Raw genomic sequence first — 23,177 nt, 5'->3', positions numbered from 1 at the left:
CCATCGAACGGCATGTCCATCAGTGTGTTCTGGACGTCTGCCGAAAAATTGGCGGATCTCAGCCAGGCGTTGCGTCTGACCGCCACTGTCGTAGCCATCGCTCTGCCTAGCGAGTCAGTAGTATCCAGCTCACACCTGATGGAATACTTGGCTGCGTCCCGGCCCTCCACAAGGGCTTGGCCGAGTTTGGCCCGTACCTCCAACGGGCACTCTGGCAGCACTTCCGCCACAGTCTCCCACAGAGTGGGTGTAGCGGCCCAAGAGGCATGCGGTGTTGGAAGACCGCAGTCCCAAACTAAGGGACGAGAATATCTTCTTTCCATAATTCTCGTACCTCTTGGATTCCCTGTCCGGCGGGGCCGACGGGAATGCGGTCTGGGAATTAGAGGCCTGGATGACCAGACTCTCGGGGGTGGGGTGAGAGGACAGGAAACATGGGTCGCCCGGAGCCGGGCGGTGGCGTCTGGCCACGTTCCTATCTACGGGCGAACCCGTAGCGGGCCTGGACCAAGTGCCCAAAAGAACGTCGGTCAAGGCCTCATTAAACGGCAGCAGAGGCTCCATGGAGCATGACTGCGGCTTAAGGACCTCTGTGAGGAGGTTAGTCCTCACGGCCGCGACGGGGAGCTTAAGGCCCAAGGCCTTGGCAGCCCTCGTCAACACCACACCATAGGTAGCTCCCTCCTCCGAAGCCACGGTAGGAGGAGAGACAAATCCAGTGTCTGGAGAGGTGTCCAGTCCACTGGCCTCCCCATGGTCTCCTGCCCAGTCCATATCAGACTGACAATCTTTGGTCAGAGGGTCCTCAGACCCCTCCCAATCCTCCTCATCACCCATCTCCTGAGATTCAGGGTTTTAATTGTATGAGGTTGGTTCATAGAAGTAAAAATCTCCAAACGGCGTTGGGTGCGGCGCCGATAGATTTAAGTGCAACCCCAGTTGGTTCAGCAGGACGGCCATCCTGTTGAAGTGCAATTGCGCTTCCTGGAAGGTGGAGGCTTTGATCAACTAATCGTCCAGGTACGGGTAGACAAACACCTTATTCTTTCTCAGGTGCGCTGCTACCACAGCCATGCATTTCGAAAAAGTCCTGGGTGCAGACTTCAGTCCAAACGGTAGTACGGTGTACTGATAGTGATTGGTGCCGACGAGGAAGCGCAGAAACTTCCGATGTTTCCGTGCAATGGGCACATGGAAGTACGCATCTTGCAGATCTATTGCGCACAGCCAGTCTCCTCTCTGCAGCTGAGGATAAATCTGGTGCAAAGACAGCATGCAAAACTTTTCCAGGCGAATCCACTTGTTTGCTTATCGCAAATCCAGAATGGGCCTGAACTCGTTCTTGTCCTTCTGTACTAGGAAGAAGCGCGAGTAAAGACCCTTTCCCCTTTGAGACAGAGGGTCGTCTATCGCCCTTTTTCTTAACAGGGTATCGGCCTCCGCCTGGAGCTCGCGCAGTTGGAACTGCGAGCCGACCGGTGGAATTGCTGGAGGCGGGATGTTGAAACGAAGACTGTATCCATTGCAAACAATATTCAGCACCCACTTGTCCTGAGTAATGTTTCTCCACTCTGCCAGGTAATGTTGAATGCTTCCCCCCACCGGAGCGGGTAACGGATGAAGGGGAAGTAACAGCTCAGGGGAAGTAACAGCTCAGGGGAAGTAACAGCTCAGGGCCTAGACCCAGCCGGGCCTTTGGTCGCGGCAGAAGACTGTTGACCACCTCGCCCCTCTGGCGCTTTTGGAACGGTTTCCGCTGGAACTGCTGCCGTTGTTGCTGTCCAGCCTGTCGACCTTGCCCTCTGCCTTGTGCCCCGTACCGCCTCTGGAACGGGCGGAAGGTCTTCTGTTCTTTAGGCTTTTCCAACCCGACATCCGTCAGGGTTTCCGTCTCAGCCTTCATGCGGGCCATCTCGTCGTCCGCATGTTTCCCGAAGAGGGTATCGCCCGAAAAGGGAAGGTTAACAACTCTCTGCTGCGCCTCGGGCTTCAAGGATGTAAGACGCAGCCAGGCGTGGCGCCTCAGGTTAACCCCAATGCAGTACCCGTGGGCTGCCAAGAGGGAAGAATCCGCAGCCGAACTCATCACCTGGTTGGAAACCAGCAGGCCTTCAGCAAGGATCTCCTGGAAATCTTCCCTTTTTTCCCCCGGGGAAAGTGTTCCGAAAACTGTTGGAGGGACTCCTACAGAGCCCGATCGTCACGTCCCAACAGGGCTGAGGCACTGGCGGCCTTCATCGATGTGGAGGCCGTCCCGCAGACCTTCCAGCCTGCCAAATCCATCCCGCGGCTCTCCTGGTCAGGAGGCACAGTCGATGATGGGCTGGTGGCGTGCTGTTTTCTTGCTGCCGTCACAGTCACAGAGTCAGGCGCCGGATCCCCCCCCCCCGAAGAAATGCTGGGTCTGAGTCAGGAGCCTTATATTTCTTCTGCAGCCTTGAAGGTGCAGACATCATAGCCGCCGGAGTAAGGAACAACTCCATGGCAGGTTCCACCAGTCCAGGCACCAAGGGCAGCAACGGACGAGAGAACTGCTTCTTGTGCAGAGTTTCGAAAATGACGGAAGTCAGTCAATGGTGTGGGCACAGTGAGCCCAGCTTAGCCGCCCCTCGCAGCAACACGTCCTGGAAGGAGGCTGTGGTCTACTGGAGACACCCTCTTCCGAGAGGAGTCTGACGGGGTAGGTGAATAGTCCCTGGTAACGGAGGAATTCGTGCAGCGGGACCTCGACCGGTCCCTCCTGTGGCGCGGTCTGGATCTTGTAGAAGAGCGACAGCGACTCCTGGATCTATCCCTCCATCTGGAGCGAGATCTCGACCTCCTAGGGCCTCGGACGGTGCACGGGCCGTAACGGAGGGCGCCTAGGTTGCGGTGGCCCCGTAGGTGGCATCGGGAGATGAGGCAACAAAACAGACCTTGGGGGAGGTGGCGGCGTAGGAGGTGGAGGGCGATGAGGAGGAACAGGTGGCGGAGGAGGAGTCTGGTTACGTGGAGGAGGGTCCTTGGGTAACGGAGGAGGTGTAGGTGACCTCTGCTTGGAGGGCGAATAGACTTGCGAGTGTTCCGAGCCCAGAGCCTCCTTTTTTTATATTCGCCTGACCTGAAGGGGGGGGGGGGGGGGGGACCTAGAGGCCGTACCCCTGGTAGCCGAACTACGGCGCTGCCGCGACCGTGAGCTTGTGGACACCGAGGACAGTCCTGGGCCTTGAAACGCCTCCTGGAGGACGATGCTTTCCTCCTTGACGCGGACCGCCTTCTCGACGTTGGTCGCCCTCTCGACGTTGGCGATGGTCGCGTTTCGACGTTGGCGATGGTCGCCTTCTCGACAGCAAGTAGACGTCGAACGCCGGTGACGCCTTGAACCCTCGACGTCGATGATGGCTCGACGACGAAGCAGTCCTAGATGTCAACCTCCTCGGGGTCTGGACGTCAATCCACTAGATGTCGAACGTTGACGTAGCTTCGACCCAGAGCCCTGGGGAGACTGGGAGCAGACCGTGGTCACTCCTCTCGACGCAGTCAATCAATCAAAGACATTTATAGAGCGCACTACTTACCCGGATGGTCTCAAGGCGCTTGGGGGAGGGGGGGGGGGGGGGTATTCTGCTACTGCTCGAACAGCCAGGTCTTGAGCTTCTTCCTGAAGGAGAGGTGGTCTTGGGTCAGGCGCAGGTCGGTCGGGAGGGAGTTCCAGGTCTTGGCGGCCAGGTAGGAGAAGGACCTTCCTCCTGTTGTCGTTCTTCGGATATGGGGGACGGCGGCGAGGGCGTGACTGGCTGATCGGAGATGGCGTTTGGGAGCGTAGAAGTTGATGCGGTTGTTGAGGTAGCTCGGGCCTTGATTGTGTAGGGCTTTGTGTGCGTGGGTGAGGAGACGGAAGGTGATTCTTTTGTTGACGGGGAGCCAATGCAGGTCTCTCAGATGTCCGGAGATGTGGCTGTGTCGTGGGATGTCGAGGATGAGTCTGGCTGAGGTGTTCTGGATCCGCTGGAGTCTCTTCTGGAGCTTGGCAGTGGTTCCGGCGTAGAGGGCGTTGCCGTAGTCCAGTCGGCTGGTGACGAGGGCCTGGGTGACCGTCTTCCTGGTCTCGGTGGGGATCCACCGGAAGATCTTCGTAGCATGCGCAGGATGTTGAAGCACGACGAGGAGACGGCGTTGACTTGTTTGGTCATGGAGAGGGAGGAGTCCAGGATGAAGCCCAGGTTGCGTGCGTGGTCTGTCGGTTTGGGTGCGGTGCCCAGGGCGGGGGGCCACCAGGAGTCGTCCCAGGTGGAGGGCGAGGAGCCCAGGATGAGGACTTCCGTCTTGTCTGAGTTCAGTTTCAGGCGGCTGGTCGTCATCCACTCGGCTACGTCTTTCATCCCTTCGTGAAGGTTGGCTCTGGCGGCGGCGGGGTCGTTGGTCAGCCGGGTGTCATCAACGTAGGAGATGATGTTGAGGTTTTGTTGGCCGCGAGGGGGCTCTTGTAGACGGTGGGGCTCAGCGAGGATCCTTGAGGGACGCCGCAGATGACTTCGGTGGCCTCTGACTTGTATGGTGGTAGACGGACTCTGTGTTCTTCCGTTGAGGAAGGAGATGATCCATTCCAGTGCCTTCTACTGGATTCAGACGTTGCTGAGGTGCTGCACTAGGGAGCGGTGGCAGACAGTGTCGAATGCCGCGGAGAGGTCTAGGAGGATGAGGGCCGCTGTTTCTCCGTTGTCAATCAGGGCTCGGATGTCATCAGTGGCAGCGATGAGGGCGGTCTCGGTGCTGTGGATGGCTCGGAAGCCAGACTGTGAGGGGTCGAGGGATCCATTCGTCTCGAGGAAGGCGGCCAGCTGTTTGTTGACGGTCTTCTCGATGACTTTGGCTGGAAACGGGAGGAGCGAGATGGGGCGGTAATTCTTGAGTTCGGTGGGGTCCGCTGTTGGTTTCTTTAGTAGAGCGCTGAGTTCGGCGTGCTTCCAGCTCTCCGGGAAGGTGGCGGTGTCGAAGGAGCTGTTGATGATGTCCCGCAGGTGGGATGCGATGACAGCGTCGGCCTTGTTGAAGACGTGGTGAGGGCAGGGGTCAGTCGGAGATCCGGAGTGGATGGAGTTCATCATGCGGACGGTGTCTTCGGTGCTGATCGGAGTCCAGGCACGGAGGGTGGTGGTGGGGGGGCGGTGGTTCGGTCGTGGCGTGCGTCGGTTTAGTGCTGAAGCTGTTGTGTATGTCCGCGATCTTGTTGTGGAAGTAGGAGGCGAGGGAGTTGCAGAAGTCTTGCGATGGGGTGATGTTGTTGTTTCCGGCGTTGGGGTTGGAGAGCTCTTTCACGATGTTGAAGAGTTCCTTGCAGTTGTGTGCGTTGTTGTCCAGCCGGTCCTTGAATGCAGTTTTCTTGGTGGCGCGGATCAGTTGGTGGTGCTTCCGGGTGGCAAGCTTGAGGGTGGTCATGTTGTCCGGTGTTGGTTCCCTTCTCCAGGCTTTCTCGAGGGCTCGGCAGTCCTTCTTGGAGCTCTTGAGTTCGTCGGTGAACCATGGGGCCTTCTTGCTGCTGGGTCTGCTGGGCGGGGTCCTCAGTGGGGCGAGTTCGTCCGCGCAGTTGCTGATCCACTTCGTGAGGTTGTCGGCGGCCTGGCTGGGGTTCGCTGAGCTGGCGGGAGGGTGCTGGCTCAGGGAAGCGGCGAGCTGGTCGGCTGTGATCTTGTTCCAGCTTCTTCGAGCAACCTGTTGCTGGTGGTGGTGGATCGTTGTTCTTCTGAAGGTGAAGTGGACGCAGCTGTGGTCCCTCCAGTGGAGTCCAGTGGCGTGGCTGAAGGCGATGTCTTTGCTGGATGAGAAGACGGCGGCGAGTGCGTGTCCGGCGAGGTGGGTGGGGGTGGACACCAGCTGCTTGAGTCCGAGGTTGTCGAGCAGGGTGGTGGTGTTGCGGTCGTTGTTGTTCTCCAGGTGGAAGTGGATGTCCCCCAGGAGGATGTAGTCAGCGGAGGGGAGGGCATGCGGGCCGACTAAGTCGGCGATGTCCTCGCTGAATTGTGTGCGTGGTCCCGGGGGTCGGTAGATCAGGGTGCCTCTGAGGGTGGTCTTCGGGTCGGTGCGGATCTGGAAGTGTAGGTGTTCGGCGGTAGTCAGGGTGTCGTCGGTGTTGGTCGTGATGTGGATGGTGTCCCTGTGGATGATGGCGATGCCTCCTCCAGTCTGGATGTCGCGATCTCTCCGGGCGATCTTGTATCCCTCTGGGATGGCGATGTCAGGCGCTGAGGAGTCGTTCATCCAGGTTTCCGTGAGGAAGGCAACGTCAGGAGCTGTGGTGTCGAGGAGGTTCCAGAGTTCGATGGCGTGTCTGTGGACGGAGCGGGTGTTGAGCAGGATGCACTTTAGGTGGTTGCTGCTGGTGTTCGGCTTGGCGGGTGCTGGTGCGAGGCAGGTCCGGATGCAGGTGAACTTGCAGGCGTGGCAGCTGAAGGGTCCGTGGGTGCGTCTCGGGGTGGCTCGGTAGCATCCCGGGACTCGGCCGGTGTTGAGCGCGTTGAGGGTGGCGGCGGTGTACATCCGGCGGGTGGGCTGGGGTCCTCAGGGGCCAGGGGTTCCGGCGCTGGGCGCGGTCCAGCGCAGACGGGCTTACCTTTGGCGCACTTAGGGCGCGCCCGCTGCGCGTTGGCCACTCTGCCATATGAGGAGAGTGGGGGGGGGGGGGGGGGGGGGCGGAGCGAGGGAGGGGCCGCTGGGAGGGGGAGCGGGGTGGCGAATGGGGATGGCGAGCGAGGGAAGGGGGCGAGGCCGCAGGGGGGGCAGCGGCGAGGAGGTGGCGGGAAACGCGGCCGGGGCTGGGCGAGGAGGTGGGAGCACTGGGGGCTAGGGGAAAAAAAACGGCGGGGAAAGAAAAAACACAACGGCGGCGAGGCAAGCAGGTGGCAGGGGGCACAGGAGATACGTGGAAAGCGGATCTGGCAGAGGGCACAGCTCAGGGCAGAGGCGACACCAGAGGACGGGCTCACTCACGGGGAGTGTGCTCGGGGGGTGACCTGCCCGGAGGGACAGAGGTCGAGGCTCTCGACGCCGACGGAGACCTTTGGTGTTTTCTGGCCTTCTTACTGGGGAGCCCCCCCAGAGGCCGCAGTACGGGCAGAGGAAGAAGCCCCTTCCTGCCCAGACCCACCTTGACCGTGCCGCTTTCTTTGCTCCAGTCCTTGGAGCCCGATTTTCTCTTGGTCCTTCAGGGTCCTACTGGAAAACTGCAAGCAGATCTCACAAGTCCCAGGAACATGAGAAGAAGGGATACACACCCTGTGTGGATCAGATCTTGCCTTCTTCTTCCTGGCACACTCTGGGCATTTAACAAATAAAGCAGGCATATTTGTCAAAACCACCCAAAACTCCAGTAAAGTTAAGAAGAAGCAAAGATACGTTGAGTGAACACACTAACACTTCAAAAGTGTCAAAAATTACACAAAACACCCAAAAAGGGAGAGCTCAATGCTCCAGGGTCCTGATAGCAGGAGCCGGAAAGAAGAACTGAAAGTAAAAGGAAAGGGCTGTGCATGCTGGGATACCGAGGGTCTCTAGAGAGTTCCTTAAAGGCACTGTATCCCTTTTCCAGACACATAATGGCAGCCTATGGAGGCTTGTCTGTCCATCCCTTCCTCTCTATCATTTCAAGGATTTGGTGAGGGGAGGAAAGTTTCTCTGAGTGAAACTTGACAAATTGTATCAAGTGTGTTGTTGGTGTTATATCCTTGGCATTTCTAGCTGAAGTACTGGACAGTGTAGCCTTGTAGGTACAGGCTGCATTATGGTCTTTAATTTTCTCTTAAGTGTCTATGCAAGACTGCAATGAAGACAGCTTAAGAGATTATTTTTGATTGCTCCGGGGTCCACGCACATGGGCGGGACTATTCACTAGATTATGACTATACACAGAGATCCCCTACTACAGAACTGTTGTTGGTCTTTATTTGTTCTTTGCCTTGGAGTGGTCTCTTTACGCACCCCTAGAGATGTTGGCTGGGGGTGCGTTGGTTACTGAGGAGTCACTTTGATGTGGGTTGGTGACGCCCCCCCCCTCTGTCAGTTTCCCCTTCCTCGTGCGCGCCCTCGAAAGGATTGTCCTGGGGCTGGTACTGCCAGCTTTGCTGCTGCGGTCACTGGTTACCTCCTTGATAACCCTGTTGGAAGGTTTGGTGTGGTGCCACAGGTTGGTGGTTACCCCCCTACCCGTTGGCCTCCTTGATGGTGTCCCTCTTCTCATTCCTCTGAACTGCAGCGCCCCCATGGACCTCGCAGTTTCATTGTCCTTTTTGCGTCGATTACGTTTTTCATCAACTAGAGCGCCGAAAAGATGTTCCCCGTTGAAGGGTGTGTTGAGAATGTTGTTCTGAACTTCATTCTTGAAGCCCGAGATCCTTAGCTATGCATGCCTCCTCTGTTATTCCAAGCATCATCTGCCCGCTTGATGACTCCGCTGTGTCTAGGGCAGACTTCAGACATGTATTTGCCATGTTCTTTCCCTCCATCAGGTGGATTGCCCTTCTCTGGTATTGCTCTGGCAGGTGTTTTAGGAGTTTGCCCACTTCTTCCCAGTGCTGGTATGCCTGCCTGTTTAAGGGCGCATAGGAATTGGCGATGCGCCCTTGGATCGCCGCACTTCTTTCCAACTTCCTCCCTATTAGGTTAATTTTCCTGCTCTCCTTATCTGGAGGTGGTCTTGTATTTGTGGGTATATTTGCCCTCTTCCTAGCCGTGGATGTGATAATAGAGTCCACTTGTACCAATTCCCTAATATACATATGGTCCTTTGAAAAATGTTTATATTTCTTTTCTATCCTTGGGGTTACTGCTTTACACATAGCAAGTTCCTTGAAGGCCTCCTTCCCCTGGTCCAGCACACTTGGGAGCATGGGTAGGAACTGGCTTCTTGTCTGTGATGGCAACAATGTCTCCAAGAGGAAGCAAGATTGAGGTTTCTCTTCCTCTAGCTGAACTACATATGTGTCTGCAGCTTTTTTGATGACTTGGTTGTAGATCCCTATGTCGTCCGGTGGCGAAGGCCTCGAAGGATAGGATTCCACACCTTTTTCCTGTGATTCTGTGTCGAGATCCTGCCATTGCAAGTCCTGCGCCTCAGAGGATGTCGAGCCCTGGTAAGTTTGCTTGTCTTCCTCCCCTTCAGAATTTCCTCGACTCACTTATCGGCTTTGGGCGTGGTTTGACGGAATGCTGTACATTTTCATTTTCTCGTGGAAGTCTCTTGCGTTCTGGCCTCAAGCCTTTTCTTCTTTTTCGTCTTGGCCGCGTGTTCGGCGTCTGGTGTTTCGACTTTCCTTTTCGCTGTTGTCGAAGTCATAGCTGCTTTCAGGCCTTCATTTTTCGATGTCGAAGCATCCCTTCCGTGGCTGCTCTTAGCAAAATCCCAAGATAAGGGAAAGGCGTCTGTTGGGGATTCCTTTTCGAAGGAACCGACAGGCTGTTTGCCCTTGGCTGCAGACAGAGTGTTTAGACGGCAATGCTCCTTTCGAGGACTTTGACTCACTTCTGCGAGAATCAGTGGAGTGCTTGGGGTTCGACGACTCTTACCTCCTTCAACCTTTTCTTTTTGACCTCGACGGCTATGGCGTCCTAATGTCTTTGGGGATGTGGTCTTTCTCTCCACTGGAGAGTGCGAAATCTCGGAGCAATGGAGGTGTCCCCTGCCCCTGCATTCTGTAGTTTGCTCTTCCTTGCCTCTCTCTTACTCGGAGGGTCTTCAGGGTGAATGCCGCGCAGGCATTGCAGTCCTCGCTACGATGGTTGAGCGGCAGGCAGAGATTGCAAACTGGATGTTGGTTCTTCTGCTCTTACTTGTGGTGGCAGTTTGCGCAAAATTAAAAGGGAGTTTTGTCCATCATGCGCCCAGGGAGCGCATTCTCTGAAGAAACGACAACGTTTTTGATTTACTTTCTCCTCTTTCGTCGTCCTCTGTACGAGACTCTTAATCCGGTATCTTCTCATGTGCTCTTTCGATCTTCTTGTAGATTTTTGTCGATTCTTCTCTCCAATGTTTTGAAGCTCCTTCACTGTCGATCCAGATCCAACGGCGGAAAAAATAATCTTAAGATGGCGACCAAAAGTGGGAGCTTCCGGAGGAAGCATGTCAACGTCACAAAGGACACCAAATGGTGGTACGTCGATGCCCATCTGGGCCACGAAAAAAATTAAAAGAGAATACATGATTCAAGACCCAACCACTAGCTGCAGGAATAATGCACAGCATAGTGAATCCAGAAAGATTCACGCTGCAAAATTGGCAGATCAACAACAAAGCCAAATCAGAAACCTTTACGCAACAAAGTAGTTGAAAGCAGGAATGTCCAAACTAAAACACTTCACTGCAAGGAAGCAACACAACTTTCTGCCCTACTGTGAAAGGGCGCAGTTACTATTCAGTTAACACAGATGGTACAGCACAGTGCCACCACAACCACATACACTTCGAGAACTTCAATCCCATGTGCAGGCAACATGGATCCTGGGTTCCAGTCCTTACCTTTGTGGAGCACTGCATTTGCTGGCTTGTTCCCGGCCATGGACTCTTTGGAGAGGTGCTGGTGGCTCTCTGCCAAGCACTCCACCTCAGCGAACCTGGTATTTAGGGCCATGGATGGATGGGAGGGGTCCTCTGACATGTTCAGGTAGGCAGCCCTCCGCAGCTGCTCCTCAATCACAAGGGCCTGCTCAAGCAGCTATTGCCATTGGAGGGTGAAGAGAAAAAGGAGAAGTGAAGGAGGAGGACTTACTACAGAGGCAGACTTGACAACTAATGAGACATCTTCACGACAACCCAGAGAAAAAAGGCCCACTTACCTTGAACCGACGTGCCAGGAACTTGTTCTTGATTTCCAAGAAATTGCCGCGGTTCATCTCCCCCTTAAAAGGCTCGTTGAGGATTGCATAGCGTGCATCGTTCTGGATATCCTGCCAACGGGCATATCCATGACTAGAGAACAAAGAGTTAAGGAGTCACAAGATTAACCACAAGAGATCACACCACTGTCAGTTACGAGGTAAACTGAAGCCTTGCTCCATCACTCAAAGGTACTAAAGACTCGCATTCGATGGCCTGTAGAACACAGACACCATAACATGAGAAAGGTTTCCTTGAATACCAAAAATTCCTCGTCAACTTACAGCTTAAATTAAAGGTGATCCATTGCAGACATGCAGCTTACGAAAATAATCCTTCTGAGGCTAAACTTCGAAACGGAGACATTCTGCATGAAATTTAGTGCACATTGCCAAGCACTCATCACTTCAAATTGGATAGCATACCACTAAAACGTGCAAGGTTCTCAGAACCAGGGCAATGCAGAAAGGATACTTGATGATACCAGCCAATAGCCAGTAATCATGCCGCCGGTGCCAAATTTCATAGGTCTTCTTGGTCACTGTGGCCGCCCGCTCCTCGTTCTGCCACAGCGAGTGCAGCTCTATCCAGAGAGAAACACAGGGGCATCATGTAAGGCTAGTTAAACATTGACCGAGAAAGTAATCTTTATAAAATGTATGGTGTTCACACATGTACCCTTCTCATGCACATACCTGTGAAGCCACCATCTGCAATGTTGAACATAAATCGCTGCTTGGCTGCAGCGGCAGCTGCTGCAGCTTTCCTCTGCTTTTCCTCAGCCACCTCCTTGGGGGTCTCACCATTGGGTAGCTTGAGATCCTTGTCCTTCTCCTCCTTCACCTCCAACTTCTCTTCTGAAACACAAACGTCTGATGGTCATGCCCGGTGTGCAGATCTAACCTCATCCCAGAGATGCAAATAGTTGCTGCACTGCCTCTTCTAGGACAGCCTTATTGTCCTCTGTTAGATGAAATAAACTACTTGCCCATAGCTAGGGGTTAGCAGCCTGACTAAATTAAAATACATCTCCAACCACCTAGTAGGCAGAGTCCTAAAATACAACTTGTTTTTGTTAAACAAACTTTTGGGTCTTGCAAACAGTCTAAGGCTAGGCTACAAAAGCCTTGTAATGTGAACAGTGCTAATCATGCAGCAGACTGTTCCAGTCACTCACACTTTGGTACAGTTACTCACAGGTCCATTGTGTAATTTCCCGACCAGAGGAATAGGCCAGTTCTCATGGTATTGTATACAACCACAGCACATTAGTATAGCAAAGGTTTGTCTCTAAATTGAAATTCAACACAGACCAACACCCAAGTCCGAACCCCTCCAGCATGCCCCCTACTGCCACCAGAGCAGTCTTGCAAGGAAGAACTGAAAGTACATACAGTGTAAAGATCACATATCCTTGCTAACAAGGTTACATTACAGATCAATTGTGCAAAACAGGTAATTGAAGTCCAATTAGTTCTGTTTCTTTAGGCAGAGTGCTGTTCCTCCTCATAGACAACATTCTCAACCTGCCCACCTAAAAAGGGCTGTTTTCTTACAAACATTCTAAGCCATCCAAGCCCACCTAGAAAATAAACTTCCCCGTTTGCCATTTTCCAGAACAGTCTAAACATGGGAATAGCTGTGGTGCCATCCACAGTGATCTAGAAAATGGCAACAGTATTTTACCATTCCTGGCTCAGTACTGTAGGTATGTATCAGTACATTACCCGCCAAGGCAGCTTGAAAGATCAAAAAGCAGCACCTTTTATGTAAGAGCTCATAATGGCATAGCTTTGTCTCGGTACAGAGGCACATGCACTACAAAATGTATGCAAAACAGGTTGCGAAATCTAGGGTACATAGGTTACCTTGGGATGGACATGCGTGCACATAGGAGGAAGTATAAGTAGTAGGCCAGGTCTGTGAAACAATACTGTAAGCAAGCTCAGCAGAACAATAAATTATGAACAATTACTTTGGCATTGCCCAAAAAGGGACCAAGAAGACTACTCTGGGGAGGGGTGTCTTAGCTCGGGCCCTCACAACAATCACTACTTAAGCCACCAAACACCAGAGATAAGAAATGAAAAGGAGGAAACAGTGACTGAACACGTTTCATGGTTTTCCAGGACCAACAAGTCAGCAACTGCAGTTGGATGAGCAGTTGCACGAAAGTCTCTAGGTAGCTCCAGGACCCAGAAGAGTAATGAAAGGGCATCAATAAAAGAAGCAGCTAGGTAAACAAGAATGCGACCAAGATCTTTGCAAGAGACGCCCTTTTTGCCGCTCCTCTATTATTTTAATAAATTAGGACTACTGACCAAAAAAATAAATGGATAAATCAAAATATTATCAATTCAATGCATGTTTTTTCTCCGGTTGTAAGCAAATTTGTGTAATTCTAACCGGCATCAAAAGCATGGAAGATCTCGCCAATATACTAGAAGTTAATGTGGTCTTTCACAGTCTACAGAACACTCAGAGATGGGAGGGTAGCCTTGCATAAAACAGCTGTAGCAATGTTCAAGGAAAAGAAGAGGACGGTGCCAGATGCTTACACTTTCAAGGCACTTGCTTTTTGAGTAGATTTCTTCTGCTTGGATTAAATTACTTGTACTGTTGGCGGTCACCAAGCAATGGCACCTTCTTTCTGGTGACCGACAGCAATCTACTTCTCCAGTGTTCACTTCCCTTGGGTCTGCTCTCTAAACACTTCTCAGGACACAGGAAGAAGCCATTCACCCAGATTGACCACTTTAAAAAGCTGCACTCTTTTTGAGGAAGGCCTCCCTTTGCTCCAAAAATGGCAAATATCAGACTTTGCCTATTGAATTTCCACTGATGTTTTGGTCTCCATGGAACTCTTTCTATGGGCTCAGAGCAAATATTTCAAGGACCTTAAATTTTGCCTGGCTGCAAATCTACTGCACAGCTGAGCAAAAGTTTAGAGCCCAGCACATGTTCTGCTGCTCTACGCTATGTGGAGAAACCACCTCCATTTGAATTTCTTTGGTATATAGTGGTAAAATGTTAGGGGCAAAAAAACAAAAAAATGTTTTACCTGCATGAGTAGTTTTGAGCTTGAATTTTCTGGATTCACATGCCGTGCATTATTGGGTGGTCTAGTCATTGGGTCTAAAATGGTCTTATTCCCTTCCCTCTCTTTTTTCCTTCTGAGCGTCAAGTCCTTCATTTGGTGACATGTCACTAGTATGACGTCAGATCAGCCGAGCTGCACTCCCTGGAAGCCCCTCATTCTGGGAAGGCTGAAGTGTTGCATGCGAATCCAAAACAAAAAGAAGCCTTCAAATTGCAAAATTACTCCCACAGGTTAAGTAACCATTTTGTTTTTCATCATGAATCTAGGGGTGGCTCCTCCATAATGGCAGAAGATCACTACTGAGTCAGTCAGCAGACCATATTAGAATGTGTTTTCCTTCTGCTGACTGAGCCAGGGACTCCTTAGAGGTGCGGGCCAAACATGGCAGGGAGGAGGTACTGTGCACGTCAGTTTGGCCAGCAGTTTTACGCCAGCCATGGGCAAAATCGGTTTCTCCAACCTAGCTGAGTTGCACAACCATTTGGAGAAACGCCACAGGCACTGTCCGAGCAGCAAACAAGGCTGCTAAGACCAATCCTGGCACTGCTCTCATGCTAGGAGAGCAGAGACTGGATTGAGTAGAAGTCTGAGAGAAGAGCACCGATGTGTCCGCGGCAGGACAGGTAACTGTTTTATTCTCTCTCTCGTACAGCACACCCAGAGACCCCCCCCAACCCCACCTTTTGTAATTACCCTCAAATGCATGGTTTTGTCTTGCGTTGTAAACACTTGCCTGCCAACAGTCTTTATGATGTAAAAAAAAAAAAAAAAAAAAATAATACATAGTAAAAACTTTGAGGTAAAGGCTGTTTCCCACTTTATCCCAGAGATACTCCTGCCGCTACGTAGCATGTCTGGCTATCCATCTTGCCATAGCCAACTTGGTGACTAGGGAACCCTCAATGGTCGCAGTAAAGGAAATTAATTTTTCCATGGAGTACTCATGCCCCAATTAAAAACTAAGTCCGGAAGTGTAATGAAACACACACAATATACATGGCCTACATGTTTCAGCCGAAAACAAATTGCCTAATCATTTCACTCTGCTTCATCAGGGCTTAGAATATCCCTGCCTACGCCCAACTATAAAGGAGTGTACATATAAGAGAACACGCAAGGCTCTCGTCAACATTTTGTAAAAAACCCTATTTGGGTTTCTAATCCATCATCATTGGCAATGAGGGAGACGGCCTTTCCATGTAATTAAACTTGAGTTAAGAGTATAGCCTCCTTTACCACACCTAAAACTGCTCTTTCGCAATGCACGCTGACCGGTAAGAGCCTTTTGCCTCCATTTTAAGGACACCAGATAATGCTGCTGTGGTCGGAGGCTCCAGCTGTTTTCTCTCTCCCTCTGAGTCCCCAGCCAACGCTAAAGGTCCTGCACCTTTACATCCAGTTGACCCAGTGTTCCAAAAACAACTTTGCTCCGATTAAAAGAGTGAGGGACGCCTTGTATGGATGAAGTTGTTGATGGGTCAGGGTCCATGGTCTGCTTTGATGCAGCAGGTGGATGTGCGACTTGCTGCATTCGGTCGGGGTAGGGGTTTGCAAAGTATGTCCAAAATCTACTCATGCATGTGAAAAATCTTAACTCTTCTGGGAGCATAGCGGTCTTGAGAGAAAGAGTTTACATTTTGGGATGTCCTCTATTTATATAAAAAAAAAAAAAAAAAAAAAAAAAAGGGCAGCACTCGGAAGGGATCTCTAGGCTCACAGTAACGGGTGTAGTTTCCCCGTTTACTACCATTTCTAAAGTTGCACTTTGCACCCATTAATGGGTCAGCGGTTCAGTCGAAGAGCCAGGTTTTGAGGTCCTTCCTATATTGAGGCAGTGATGGGGATTGCCGGAGTTGCAGAGGCAGGGAGTGCCAGGTCTTTGCAGCGAGGTAGGAGAAGGATCTTCCTCCAGCCCTGGTCTTGCGGATCCGTGGGACGGTGGCCAGGGCCAGTTGGGTGGAGAGTAGATGTCTGGTGGTAGAGTAGGAGGAGAGGCAGTGGTTGAGGTATGCAGGCTCAGCGTTGTGGAGTGCGTGAGAAGTTTGAAGGCAATTCTTTTGTTGCTAGGTGGCCAATGAAGGTCTCAGGTGGCCGGTGAAATGGTTGCGTTACGGGATGCTCTGGATGAGTCAGGCGGAGGCGTTCTGGACGGTCTGCTGTTTCTTTTCAGTTTCTTGGCGGTGCCGGTGTAGAGTGTGTTGCCGTAGTCTAGTCTGCTGCTGACAAGTGCATGGGTGACCATTTTCATGGACTTGGTGGGGATCTACTTGAAGATCTTTTGAAGAAGGCAGGGCGTGTGGAAGCGAGACGACGTTGATATGGCAGTTCATGGAGGACGAGGAGTTCAGTAGGATACAGAGGTTTCGGGCGTGGTCTGTGAGGATGGGAGAGATTGTGAGCGCTGCTGCCCACCAAGAGTTTCCCAGGCAGAGAAGGGGGCAGGATGAGGACTTCGTTCTTGTCGGAGTTGAACTTGAGGTAGCAGTTGAGAGCGGTCTCAGTGCGGTGGTTGCTTCTGAAGCCCGTTTAGGAGATGTCCAGGATGTTTTTCGTTTGGGCGAACTCTGAGAGTTGGGCACTGAAGGTTTTCTAGAGGACTTTGGCTGGCAAGGGAAGCAGAGAGATGGGTCTGTAGAGGAGAAAAGGCAGAAAGCAGAGAGACAAGAGGGCAGAGCAGCAGCAGATCAGAGATGCTCCTTAGAACTTTAGGACCGGCAAGGGTCAGGGGCCGCAGCTACCAGGCGAGGCTATGCGGGAAGGGAGCAGTTCACTCACAAGGGCAAGGCCCTTACGACGGGCTGACCTAATAAACATACTCAAAACTCATGAACTTTTCGCAGCCCACTCCCATTGCACGTATAAAGGCTTATAAACTAGATGCCGCCTCCTTATTTCAGATCAGCATTGTGATTTTCAATGGTGTTTAAAGTCAATCATTTCAAAATAAATATCAAGTGTGTATAGTGTAGGTCTAGAATATCCCTCCTGAACCAGCATAGCACTCAGCTATAGAGAAGACTGAATGAAGGCAGTCACGCTTGCATACACAAATACAGGTCCACCTCTAGTAGTTGACACTTTAGGCAGATAACTCACCTTTTTTGTCATCTGGGATCACAATGGGAAGCTGTGCAGCCTTTTCATCGGTCTTCTCCACTTCTACAGAGTGTGGGAGAAATGTTGGCAATTAATATACAAGTACACATACATGGCCCAAGCTCAGGAAATAGGTCGTAAAAACTTCTACTGCCTCAACCTAGGGTGCAGCCGGCATACATAAAGCCCTCTAAAAGCAGCCACTTTAGACTATATGTACCATCATGCCTTTAAGAATTTGCCCACAGCTCAGTGCAGCTCTCCGAACCAGATAACATTTCTCTTTGTCCATCTGTCAGCTCTGCCCACCATGAGTAGGGTGGGAAAGCCAAGCAATTCAGATCAGACACACGCAACCACCCTCTCCTTTACCCAATAGCTTTTGGTACTTGTTAGAAGGTGGTTCTGACACTAAGGGTCGCCCGGATCTTTCACTTTTTGAGCACCTAATTGTTGAGCTTTTACTGTGGGGGAGCCTCATAATCTGGGACTCATAATGAAGGAGACTGCATGGAGATTTTACTGGTGTCTGCCTGGCTTGACTAGGCTGCTGCACAGCAGCCGGAGTATGGGACACCGTACTGGTTCCATGCAGACACGGGTGTACATATGTGTGCACGCGTGTAGGGGCTGCGCAGGGGAGATTCCTAGGGTGCACAGTCCAGGCTTTATACCCTGGGAAGGAACATGCCAGAGAAAGTCAGTGTGTTTTACTGTGTTTTCACTTCATTATTCCCCTATGGGGATGTGGGGCCCATGGCTAAAAAAACTTCCACAAAGCCTACAGATTCCAGACACGCACTACAGTCCAGTGTAGCGGATGTGAAAATGAGTATTCTGCAGAGTCTAAAGTCATATTTGTACTGATTTTCGGACATCCAGAAATGTCATATTTCTCTGAGTCCCTGGCTGGGGTCTGGCCCTGGCAGGTTAGAGTAATGTCATTTCTTCCCTGAGCAAAGATCTTTCCCCCAAGGTGGACCTTGGAGCTTCAAGCCAATCCATCAACTGCTGTCACTGGGTGCCAGGCACCAAGCAGAACCACAGTAAAGGCAGTTGGGGATGGCGGGGGGGGGGGAGGAGTTGGGTTTCAGAGGCTATGTGGCCAGAGACACAGGACGACTTCATTTTGAACAAACCCAGAGGCTGGACAAGGAGGAAGGGGCAGGGAAGTGATGTGTTGCTGTTTGATAGGACCCAAGAGACTTTCTATCAGCCCCCTACTCAACTTTTAAAAAGTGCTTGCACAGGAAGAGAAGCTCTCTCTGGGGTGTGGTCTGCTGAGGTGGAAGGTGCTGGAGCCAGGCAATGGGCAGTTGGAAGGAGAGACCCCCCCCCCCCCCCCCCCCGACTGTCACCCAGGCCCCTAACAGCACCAGAAGAAGCGCCCAGGACCAGTGCGCAGACGCAGGGGCCTCTGCGCAGGGAGAAGAGCCGCAGGAGGAGAGCCAGGCGAAAGGCTGACGCAGGGAGCAAGTGCAGACCGCTCCCTGCAGAATGCAGCCTCTTGGCGACCCAGAGGGCGAAGGAGAGTGCTCCCAGTGGCTAGGGGCGCCACCAGGAGCAAGAAGACGCGTAAATGGGGCAGATCGGACCTTGAGGGGCTGAGATATGGCCCCCAGAAGGTGAGCGAACTTTGACCTGTGGCCCGATGGTGAAGCACGTGAGGCTTCGCCGCCGGTAAATGTCCACAATCTTGCACTGTCTACAATGCTGGATATACACCTAGGACCAGTGTCTCTCCAGCATTGTAGACAGTGCAAGATTGTGGACATTTACACGTGGATACTACAATGTTGTTGATCGCAATTTAAATTAATTAGTTTTGTTGGTCAGGTGCTCAATACGGTGAATTTTGAATTTGTGTCCAGTATTGATTGTTAAAATTATAAAATTATTTCTTATTCACTACTGTGTAATTCCTTTTCTCCACCTCACTTGTTTTCACCCCCCTGAGTCACATCTTTCCTTTGCACGTTCCTGTCTTGGGGCAACCTATGTTTTTATTGACAAAAATAATGCAAAAAATGAATACAGAAAAATTAAACAAGAATATATTTTTCTAAAACCGTGGTGTAAGGTTCTTTTCAAAGATATAGTCTTTGAGTTACAGATAGCAGACTGATCATACTTGCTTTTGTTTTGAACATTTATTCATTTTCTGATTTGATCAAAGTATTTCAATCTATAGGTCTAGGACCATTGTTTGTTTATAATGTTATTTGTGCAGGCCTCACAGATGCTGTCACGTTTTCCAACAGTACTGAAAGGCCATGAAATGCTCTGCTGTTAGAGTCCTCATCAATAAAGCATCCACTACTATAAATGACCTAGATACTGCTATAGGAAAACGACAGGCAACTGTACACAGTGACGATTTTGGCTACATTCCGAGTCTGTTGATGTGTACCAGTCATGCGCCCATGCGCTGTACTGCACTTACTCTTAAAATACATTCAGGCTCCTACCTTTTGTCTCTACCTCCATAGGCTCGGCATCACTCTTCTCCTTCTCCTTCGGCTCCACCTCTTCTTTTTTCTCCTCCTGTTCAGACTTCACAGGGGAAGCTTTCACATCCTCCACGGCTGGGGGAACCTAGAGCAACATATGGAAGTGAGCATGAAGGTCGCTGTAGGCTTATTGAATAGACTAGGTAGTATAGAAGGCGAGGAACCCTTACATCTGCTGCTGCCTCAGCAGGAGGCTTTGCTTCCTTTTCAACCTCTGGTGGATTCGCTGGGCTTTCTGCTTTCTCTTTTACAGCCACTTCTTCCACCTTCGTACCATCCTCTAGAATAAAAACATACACAAATAAAACACACAACACGAAATAAGTTAAAGAACATGCGTCACCATCAAAACTTGAACCAGTCCGAGTTAAGGTCTCCCTTACCCATTTCATCTCCTATCCCAAATCTTACGGACTAAATGGATTGTAGAAATCATCTCTCAAAGTCTATCGCAGTAACCAACTCCTCTCCACCCTACATAAATGCAGGAGCAACGCCCATGCATTGGTGCATGGGGTTCTAGAGCAAGCAAAAACCAAGACAACCCAATTCAGCCCAATGTTATGAGGAATACTGCTGTACGTCAGGAAGCAGCCTTCTGTAAACACCAGTATATACATGTAACCAGATGAATACTGGTTCATCAGAGGGGGAAAAGACAGACCAGGTCACAAGCAGTCACTACAGAGCAGAGAAGTGTAACATGGCCATGGCACATAGAACAAACTTCAACTCACCAGAAGTGATAGGTGCAGGAGTATTAGGCTGCGTGTCACCTGGAGTGGAGGGAGTGGGTGTTTTCGGTGATGGGGAATCTGGATTTGCAGCCTTTTTACTCTCCTCTGCTTCAGCCAGCTCTGGCATGCTCCAACGGCCATTGACATGCTCAAACTCTTGAACCTGTACTCAACAAGAGTGGCAAACAAAATATATATATTTATATAAACTGGTATGGACACTACCTCAATGAAGAGTTCCTGTATCATAAAAAACAGTACAACACGAATCCATAAAATGACATCAGAGTATCCCACATACCTTCTTGCGAATGAGAGACATGACACCAATTCTGGTTAGCACGTGTTGCCGAGACAATCCCTCACGGGGGACACCATCAGCAAAGGTTTCCGCGCCATCCGCACCCGGCTCGCACAGGTGACGCATGAAGAGGGAGACATAGGCCCTGGTTTAAAGCGGGACAACAAATAAACATTGATTGTAGTGCTTGGAAAAGTTTTAAACACCCGTTAAAAGCATAATTGCACACCTTTCACTATCCAAGCAGCAAGGTACACTCAAAGATGTGAACGCCCCCCCCCCCCCCCCCCCAAACCCACAGAACTGCCAAGTCAGATTCTCTCATAAGGCAATGCAAATGTCCTCATGAGACATGTATCTCCTATGTTAGTTCACCTAATTATCAGCACTTACTTAAACTCCTTCTCAGATTTACCACGTAGATCCCGCACCAGCCACTGTGTGGTAAAAGCGTCTTGTGGGGGCATGCCATACCGCATAATGGCATTGAGGAAGGCCTTACGTTGACGGGCATTGAATCCTAGAACCTAGGAAGGAGGGTAAGAGACTTTCAAACGTGGTGAACCAGAGATAGAAGGTCAAACAGGCTCAATGCAGAGCAGCATCAAGAAGTTAACATGATACTGCAATGAACGACTACACTGAATCAACCTTCATTGTTACTACCAGCTCTCTCAACCAGCAGAGGCCAGAGCAATTCTAAAGTAGAACTGGCAGCAGATGGGTTCCTGGCTGCACAGAGGGGAGGAAGGGACAGTTGGCAGACTGGCCTGAACTCGTTAAGGCGTGCGTGTGTGTGTACTGTGCGTGTGGGGTGTGTGTAATGTGGTAAAATGGGGTGGCCAGTTGTTGCTACGTATGGCTGGTCAACACATTGATTCTCAATCAGGGAAGGTGGTCTTAAGCAGTTTAACAAGTCAGGGGAGACCTTCCACACTACCATCTACACAATAACCTTCTGCCTCTACCACTGCCCTCCTCTGGGATAGATGGAGACAAGATTGTACAATGAAAAGTGCTGAGCCTAGTGTCCAAGGGCACTTCAGATTTAGTCTAGAAGCCACACTTGGTGTGTAGACTTGGGGAAATCGCTAGAATTGGGGTGTGCTTTCAAGCTGCCAGTGGAGAGGAGAGTAGGATGGGATAGAGTGATACTCACCTCAATGTTGCCTCCAACACGTGCCAGCAATGGCGGCAGCGGCTTGTCCTTGTCATTCCTCAGCCCCTTACGGTTTGGCCGCCGAGTAGCTGGGAGGAAAGTAAAGTAGCTTTAGCAGAGCTAGCTTTCTTCTGGAAAGAATTTTTAACACATCAAATGCCCTCCAAGAACCCTTCCTTCCTGCCCTTCACACACCAACATTTGACATTTTTTCTTTTGCCTTCTCTTATCCTAATGCTTCTCTGAATCTTTCCTGGGATTCAGGAAGGGCAGAAGACTAGACACTCCTCTCCCCCACTACCCACCAGTTCCCACTCTGCATGAAACATGAACCAACCTTCCGTTCGTTCATCGAAGTCCTCATCACCTTCCTCAGAGGCCACAGAGTAGTCAGACTGGTTGTCTGACTGATCATCTTGCCAATCTGAAATAAAAAATGGATAAATTAGCAATATTGACACAATGTGGAGAGTAAATGGCAGAACACTGATGTTGCACACAAAGAATTACCAGGCCAGGAGTACACAAACCTCGGTCTTCCTGGGAACCATCGTTGTAGTTAACCTGCTTGCGGATCCTCTTCCCTTTGCCCAGGTTGCGGGCAAGGTCCTCCTGTTGCTGCTCATAGTGGTGCCGGAGGAGCTTTTCCCAGTAGTCTGGATCCACACTCTCCTCCTGCTTGATAATCTCACGCTCCACTTCCTCTTCATCCTGCTGTGAAGTGAGAAAGTGAAAAAGGAGAGAAAAAGAGAAGGAGAAAAAAATAAAAGACGTAAGAGAAGGAGAGAAAAAGACGTGGATTCAGGGAGAGAACTTTACCTGGAAATAAGTAAATACATGTAATGGATAAAATAAGCAACTCTCCACCACAAAATCAAACACTACCAAAACAACTTGCACGAGGAAACGAAGGGGCCAAGTTACCTGGATGAATGTGGATTTATACCAGCCTGGTACATACATTTGAACTGCTATGCCAAAGAAAACAATGATAGCCGCAGTTGACTGGATACGTGCAGTCTATGAAAATTATTGAAGGATACTAAATAGGAAGGCGCAAAATGTCTATTCTCATTTTTTGTTTTCATGACGCTCAACAAGTGTAACGACTAGGATGAAAATGCAAAAAAAGGAGACTCACTATTTCTTCAAGACTCATTCACAAACTGTATTAGGCAGAACTCTTGCTGCACAGATATGGGATTGGGAATAAAAAGGAGTGGACTTAACCAGGTTACACTTTGTCAAAATATTTAGTTATTTTTCTAGAAGACACCTGGGGCAAAAGTCACCAAAAGGAGTAGCTGCAGTTTTGTTTGCGGTGTATGCACTAAATGACTTCCCTTGGGGAAGAGGACTAAACGCAGGGGATTGAGCCCTCAGCTGTCAAGATAGGAGTTGGTCTATTAAAACAAACATCTGGGGCTGTAT

The 23,177-nt window shown here is 50.7% G+C and overlaps 1 protein-coding gene and 1 non-coding gene across 4 annotated transcripts in view; both read right to left on the bottom strand.

Moving 5' to 3' along the window:
• Positions 1 to 23,177, bottom strand: part of CHD4 (chromodomain helicase DNA binding protein 4) — a 93,046-nt gene that overhangs the window by 22,483 nt on the left and 47,386 nt on the right. For 2 of the 3 annotated variants that reach the window (XM_086932894.1, XM_086932893.1), the window contains exons 26-38: positions 22,277 to 22,460; positions 22,084 to 22,170; positions 21,747 to 21,835; positions 20,981 to 21,114; positions 20,588 to 20,732; positions 20,287 to 20,449; positions 19,720 to 19,829; positions 19,508 to 19,634; positions 17,040 to 17,102; positions 11,539 to 11,700; positions 11,318 to 11,426; positions 10,804 to 10,936; positions 10,487 to 10,682 (exon numbers count right to left, since the gene is read on the bottom strand). In XM_086932894.1, the coding sequence (XP_086789020.1) occupies positions 10,487 to 10,682; positions 10,804 to 10,936; positions 11,318 to 11,426; positions 11,539 to 11,700; positions 17,040 to 17,102; positions 19,508 to 19,634; positions 19,720 to 19,829; positions 20,287 to 20,449; positions 20,588 to 20,732; positions 20,981 to 21,114; positions 21,747 to 21,835; positions 22,084 to 22,170; positions 22,277 to 22,460 (1,702 nt within the window). The remainder of the gene's footprint in view (positions 1 to 10,486; positions 10,683 to 10,803; positions 10,937 to 11,317; positions 11,427 to 11,538; positions 11,701 to 17,039; positions 17,103 to 19,507; positions 19,635 to 19,719; positions 19,830 to 20,286; positions 20,450 to 20,587; positions 20,733 to 20,980; positions 21,115 to 21,746; positions 21,836 to 22,083; positions 22,171 to 22,276; positions 22,461 to 23,177) is intronic. The other variant, XM_086932895.1, reaches the window with a different exon arrangement.
• LOC147706399 (small Cajal body-specific RNA 11) lies at positions 17,253 to 17,389 on the bottom strand. The gene has a single exon (XR_015298741.1).

Source organism: Lissotriton vulgaris, chromosome 7 (genome assembly GCF_964263255.1).
Source record: "Lissotriton vulgaris chromosome 7, aLisVul1.2, whole genome shotgun sequence".
Lineage (NCBI taxonomy): Eukaryota > Metazoa > Chordata > Amphibia > Caudata > Salamandridae > Lissotriton > Lissotriton vulgaris.
The sequence above is the reverse complement of the archived record's forward strand: the minus strand, read 5'-3'. Positions and strand labels throughout refer to the sequence as shown.